The following is a 6,437-nucleotide window of genomic DNA, read 5'->3' on the forward strand; positions in this document are numbered from 1 at the left end:
TAAGTGTCTTTGCAAGTACGTCAACTTATTCTACCATACTAGATTCTACCATTCTTGAGCATACTAATACTCTAATGAGAGTTAGTTGGCATGTAATCGCAAAGTTGCTTATAGTCGATTGATTAAGGGGACCATCAAAATAAAATGTAACCATATAAAACATTGCATTTTTTTCAGTTGGAGTATAAAGCTCACATCAATTAATTAACATTAGCTCCACAGGAAACACTCAAATAACACTCAACATCTAACCACTCACAAGCTGTAGTAAGATACTGTGCAGATCTTAAATAAACGATGTCAAGATATGATACAGTCCATTATTCTGCAAATGAAGTAGATTTAATATGGTGTTCATTGTGTGTTATAAATAATCATACTCTTAAACTTATAACCACAAATACGTAAGTATTATGATGTATTATAACTGTTGTTATGATTATTCATGAGTTGATATAACATATTATACGTTTTTTTATAATGCATTATGCATTCATTATAATGCCTTAAGAATACCCTTATAATGTATTATAAATACAGGCTTCATAGAAAGTGTTACCCAATTGTTCTGTAATTCAGGTATGTTTATTCAGGGAAATTTATTTCACTTCCCAAAGAAGTACCTATAAATAAAAGCAGGGACGAAATTATCCTCAAATGGCTCACATTAAGCTTTTTAAAGAGCATGTTGCACTGTCTCGCATTATTCTTTTATTCATTTTTGTTAATGTGTTTTATTATTATTATTATTTCACTGAGCATCCAATATTTTCTTCCCACTTAGTGACATCAAAAGCGTTCTCCAGGATCCAAATCTGAACTTGCTACAACGCTGCCTCCTTGTGTCTCGGTAAGTGTCAGTACAGCAGGGTTGTGCACAATTTTAATTGAGAATGCATTTCGATTAATTTTCAGTGTTCGAACCTTCTTGTATTTGTTTGTAATTATTCCTATTTAGGGGTCACAATACCTTTGATCCTGGAACCCTATTGTATTTAAGATTTTATGATTCTTTTTCTTTTAATTTTTCTGATCCCTAAAAGTGTCAGTACCACAGAAACCATAAATCATAGACACACATAACTTAGTAGAATCATTAAAACTCCACCAAGTTAGGAGTCTCCCACCCACATTATTCAGGCTCGTGCACACACACATCCACACACTAGGTGGCACTAAAAAAAAAAAGTTCATATTTTGGTTCATATTTCTGGAACTGTAATGGAAAGTCACACACTGACTTAAATGTTCAAAGCTCTCACAATCCAGATGGGTTGTACTTTACCTCTTTTCTGAGGTGGATGTTTTCAGTCCTGGTTCTGCACACTTAATCTGTGAGACAGCTTTGGCACCGTGTAGACTGCTGGAGCTGGAGCTGGTGCTCGGCCAAGTGTGGCAATCGTTCAGAACCTGCTTGCATTTCCACTGGCAGAGAGCAGAACCGTCTACGTCACAAACATATAACCAGAATCGCTTGTTATCTCTTGCAGAAGGAGAGCGTTGGTCTCTTCTGCCGACCACTGCTGAACTGACACATTTAATTGTTGTTGTTAATTTTAATTTACCTGAACTCTGGCGGCTTTTAAAAATGGTGCCTTTCAAACTGTGGTCTGTAGTAGAAGCTCCACTTACTCACGTCATAGGTTCACTTGTTCGAGACCAGCAAGGTTTCAGGGCCAGTTTGGAGCCAGGATGTGGGGACCAGCCCAAGATTTTTTTGAGGGGGAAAACACAGCTCAGTTCCCAATTGGGCTCTGGCTCCAACACCAGCCCGGGTGAAAAAGCGGTATTAGAAAGTGACACTGAGTCAGACTGATAATATAAACAGAAGTCTGCACACAACTCTAGTGGTAGTTTGCGAAGTAGTCAGGTGTCATGAGCAGCAAATTATAACTTCACTTCTCTCTCTTTGCCAAGGGTTTCTAGCATACCAACAAGAGATCAAACATGAAGACAATAAACTCACAATCGTGATAGCATATGGTTTATCTGTGTTCTTAAAGCCATCTTGGGTATTTTTATAAGAATAAAGACTATTGAAAAAGCAAGGCTAATCAACATATCATTTAACAGAGTATAGAATACTATAAAATAATATATCTGAAGGCCGTCTTTCTGTCAGCCTTCAGTCCAGACCTGAATAAAATTAAAACTGCTTCAAGAAGTTTTCTGTCTCAGGCAAAGAAGCTAAATCTAATGATATTTAATGGATACATTTTCTTGTTTGAACAATTGAACACCTAAGAACACTTTATTTTAAAGAACACTATTATTTACCCTAGACTCTGCAAATCAGAGCTAAACTTCAACATGTAATGCATAGATTCAAATTTTCAATACTTACTTGTTATTTATTGTTTTTATTTTATTAATTTTTATAAAGATATCTGATAACAGTTTTGTGGACCTTAATGGTGTTCATTGTTTTGCGTGTTTAGACTTTGTTTATTCGTCTATCCTCCCTTCCTTCCTTCTTTACTTCCTTCCTTTATTCCTTCCTTCCATACTTCCTTTAATATTTTCATGAGTCACATAGACTAGAGTGGACAGATGCAAGATCATGCAAGATCAAACATTCCATGCAAGATCAAGCATTGCATTTTACATGGCAAGACATAGATAGCCTGTCTAGAATGCTGTGAATACAGATGAGGAGTGATACAAACAGTGCAGCATCCCAGTGCTGTTACACGAAACAGCTTCACTTAAATGTCATACTGCTTGTTATCTCAAATTAATGGAATGTAACAATGTTTTTGGCTACCAATAAGTGGAGTGTATAATATTTAAAGTATTTACATTTTTTCCACAGTCAACATAATTCTCAAAAAAATAATTCAACAAAAAAGCCTCATTCATTTTTTTTTTTATTAGGCTGTTTGGTGATGAATCAGACCTTCAGTTTTGGACGGTGGCTGCTCATTACATCCAGTCTTTTGCCCAGAGCTGCCAGCCCAGCGGATCCGTCCCAGAAGGCCAAACACCAGCTGAGGGCCCTCAGAGCAGCCACCTGGACATTTGCCACGACATCCTATGTGAAAGCTCTTTCTTCCAGGTATGAGCTGCTGACAGTTCATGTACTGAAAGTGTCATGAAACCCTAAAACACATTTTTTGAGATGTTAACATATATGAACAGGTTGCACATCAGTGAAAACAACTTTAGCAGTCATTATGTCTATTATTAAGGTAAAAGTGGTTATTTTTTTATTTTTTGAAGCAATTTCGTTCTTCCGGTTGAGTCTACGTCACGGAAAGTGACGTATATGCGTTAATCTGGAGTGGTGATTGGCTGCCATGGCTGGAGAGTACGTCTACATCATCAGTTTTCAGAGCTTTTTTCAGCATTATTCATGAGAGTGAACTCTTAAGATCCAACCACTGTGCTGTATTATGCATGAGGTCGTCTTACAGCGGACAATTCAAATCTCATGCAACAGCTTCCACGCTCAGTCAACCTCTGTAAACATGACCGTAACAATATTTAATATGTAACAAGACGTGGAGCGCGCATGAGAGAGCAGTTTCTGTGCTGAACGCCACGACGAGTTTAACAACACTCGCTGCGTGGATCATAGTTCATATCCGGACCGGAGCAAGCGTTTCAAGTTTATGTGAACATATTTCATATTCTCCCGTGCTCCAAACATGAACCAGCACGAGCAACATATCATGTCTTCAAATAAAAGATGCAATAAGGGCATTTGCTGATACAGCGGCAGCTGCGGCTCGTCTGATCACGAACGCGATGACACGACGAATTATTGTGATACACCTCAAATGATACAGACCGAAAATTCAAAGAGGAGTAAACAGAAAATAACTGCCTTTATTCTTTCTGTTTTAAAGATATGTTAATATTCATGTGTCTGTATAATGAGTGTGTTGTAGGTCTGTGTTTTATTGGTTGTTTTCTCCCCTCTCCCCACTCTCTACACTACCATTTTTCCACAGTTTTACACACCCATTTCTGGAGTCTTTTTCAGATCCAAGGTGTGAAAGACCAGTGCTGAAACAGGGGGGTTTCATGACACTTGAACAACACATTGTTATGGATATTATGGAAGAGAATATTATAGCCGCAGCACCAACTAGAGAAGAATGCTCTGAGTCTTTGTCCCCCTGCTTGGTGTTCACCCCAAGTGACCTTTCCACTGTGAAATAAATTGTGTGTTTTTAAATAATGCTATTTCAAACATATTTCATGTCAATTTTATCTATAATCACTCTCTGGGGCCAGAGTTGCCTATTACGTTAGTGTCCACAAGGGGGAAGCCACAGTCCAGCACGCAGGCAGGTACACGCAGGTGAACTGCTCATATTTGATGTAACAGGTGGAATGATATTTATGTTTTGGTTGCAGTGCGAGTGCATGCCAGGTGGTGACAGGCACGGGGGTGTTGCGGGTCCAATAGCCAAGATAATTTTGACTCTGTCCAGAACACGCTGAGCAATGTAGCCAATCAAGTCAAGTCAAGTCGCCTTTATTTATATAGTGCTTTTAACAATACAGATTGTGTCAAAGCAACTGTATGGCATTAAAAATAGTGTGTCATTAATTCAAAATGACAATAGTAAACACTCAATTTTCAGTTAAAGGCAGTTCATAATTGAATTCAGTGATGTCATCCTCCAGCTCAGTTCAGTTTAAATAGTATCTGTGCAATCAAGTCGACAATATCGCTGGAAATTAAGTGTCCCCAACTAAGCAAGCCAGAGGCGACAGCGGCAAGGAACCAAAACTCATCGGTGACAGAATGGAGAAAAAAACCTTGGGAGAAACCAGGCTCAGTTGGGGGGCCAGTTCTCCTCTGGCCAGACGAAACCAGCAGTTCAATTCCAGACTGCAGCACAGTCACATTGAGCAGAGGACTCGTCTGGTTCCTGTGGTCTTGTCCCAGTGGCCGTCTAGGAGACAAGGTCTTTACTGGGGATCTGTCTCTGGGGCTCATCTAGTTGTCCTGATCTCTGCTGACATTCAGGGCTGTAGAGGTCATCTCTAGGTGCTGATACATCATCTGGACTGGATATGGACTGGATCCAGGTGACTGCAGTGACCATCTGATCTGGATACAGACTGGATCTGGTGGCTACGGTGACCTCGGAGGTTAAAGAGATGGGTTTTTAATCTAGATTTAAACTGACAGAAGGGCCTTTCGCACCGCTTTAGTTCCAGAACTAAATGGACAGTATTAAAGTACTGGGATGATTTTGCGCAAACTATTTCCCAGTACTATTTAAAGGGTTGCATTCGCACCGACAGTGTGTACTAAGAAGTGATACTAAAAGAGACGAAAAGTAATCAGATCTAGCGGTTTTTAATGCTTTCTGTAGGATAGGGTACTTTCCCGCCAAGCAATACCAAATACCTCTAGTTTTGTTTTCCTCCAGCTGCGCTCCATTTTCCGTGCTGCTCTCTTTAGGGTGCGAGTGTGCTCATTATACCTCGTGTCAGACTGTTTTCCTTAATCTTCCTTAAGCGTAAAGGAGCAACCATTAAAATCACCAACAATTAAAACTTTATCTGCAGCCAGTACCTAACTCGGATATAAAATCAGCAAAGTCTGTATGGAGCCCTGGTGGCCTGTATACAGTAGCCAGTACAAACATCACAGAGGATTTATCATTAACACTTGTTTTTCTGGATAATGTTATATGAAGCACCTTTCCTTCAAACGAGTTACTGTATATTTGAAGCCCGCCCTCTGAGAAATACTGAAAATATTGTTATAAATTGTAGCAACACCTCCCCCTTTACCTTTTGGACGTGGCTCATGTTTATAACAGTAATCTTGAGGGGAAGACTCGTTTAAAATAATGTAATCATCAGGTTTTATCCAGGTTTCTGTCAAACAGAGCACATCTAGGTTATGATCAATGGTCATATCATTTACAAAAAGTGCTTTCGTAGAAAGGGACCTGATATTCAATAAGCCAAGCTTTATCATTTGTTTATCCATATTACATCTGTTTTTTATTTGTTGAACATCAATTAAATTGTTACTCTTTAATTGGTTTGGACGTTTTTTGTATTTTCTAGTTCAGGGAACAAACACAGTCTCTATATTGGGATATCTAGGTGAAAGGGTCTCTATGTGCTGAGAATTAACCGATTTCTGTGACGTGAGGCGGCTAGCAGAAGGTCGGTTTAGCCAGACTGTCTGCTTCCTGACCTGGGCCCCAGTTAGTCAAGTACAAACTCTAAGACCGTGTGCCATATTTCTAGAGAGAAGTGCGGCACCACCCCAGGAGGGATGAAGGTCATCTCTTTTCAACAGGTCAAATCTGCCCCAAAAACTCGTCCAATGGTCTATGAAACCTATGTTATTCTGCGGGCACCACTTAGACATCCAGCCATTGAGTGATGACAGTCTGCTATGTATCTCATCACCATGGTAAGCAGGGAGGGGACCAGAGCATATTACAGTGTCTGACATC

The 6,437-nt window shown here is 39.5% G+C and overlaps 1 protein-coding gene across 2 annotated transcripts in view; it reads left to right on the top strand.

Annotated features, from left to right (window-relative positions):
- Positions 1-6,437, top strand: part of wdr11 (WD repeat domain 11) — a 140,106-nt gene that overhangs the window by 98,285 nt on the left and 35,384 nt on the right. For both annotated transcript variants that reach the window (XM_016507319.1, XM_016507320.1), the window contains exons 22-23: positions 785-850; positions 2,875-3,055. In XM_016507319.1, the coding sequence (XP_016362805.1) occupies positions 785-850; positions 2,875-3,055 (247 nt within the window). The remainder of the gene's footprint in view (positions 1-784; positions 851-2,874; positions 3,056-6,437) is intronic.

Source organism: Sinocyclocheilus anshuiensis, unplaced genomic scaffold, assembly GCF_001515605.1.
Source record: "Sinocyclocheilus anshuiensis isolate Anshui unplaced genomic scaffold, SAMN03320099.WGS_v1.1 scaffold1938, whole genome shotgun sequence".
NCBI classification, from domain to species: Eukaryota; Metazoa; Chordata; class Actinopteri; order Cypriniformes; family Cyprinidae; genus Sinocyclocheilus; species Sinocyclocheilus anshuiensis.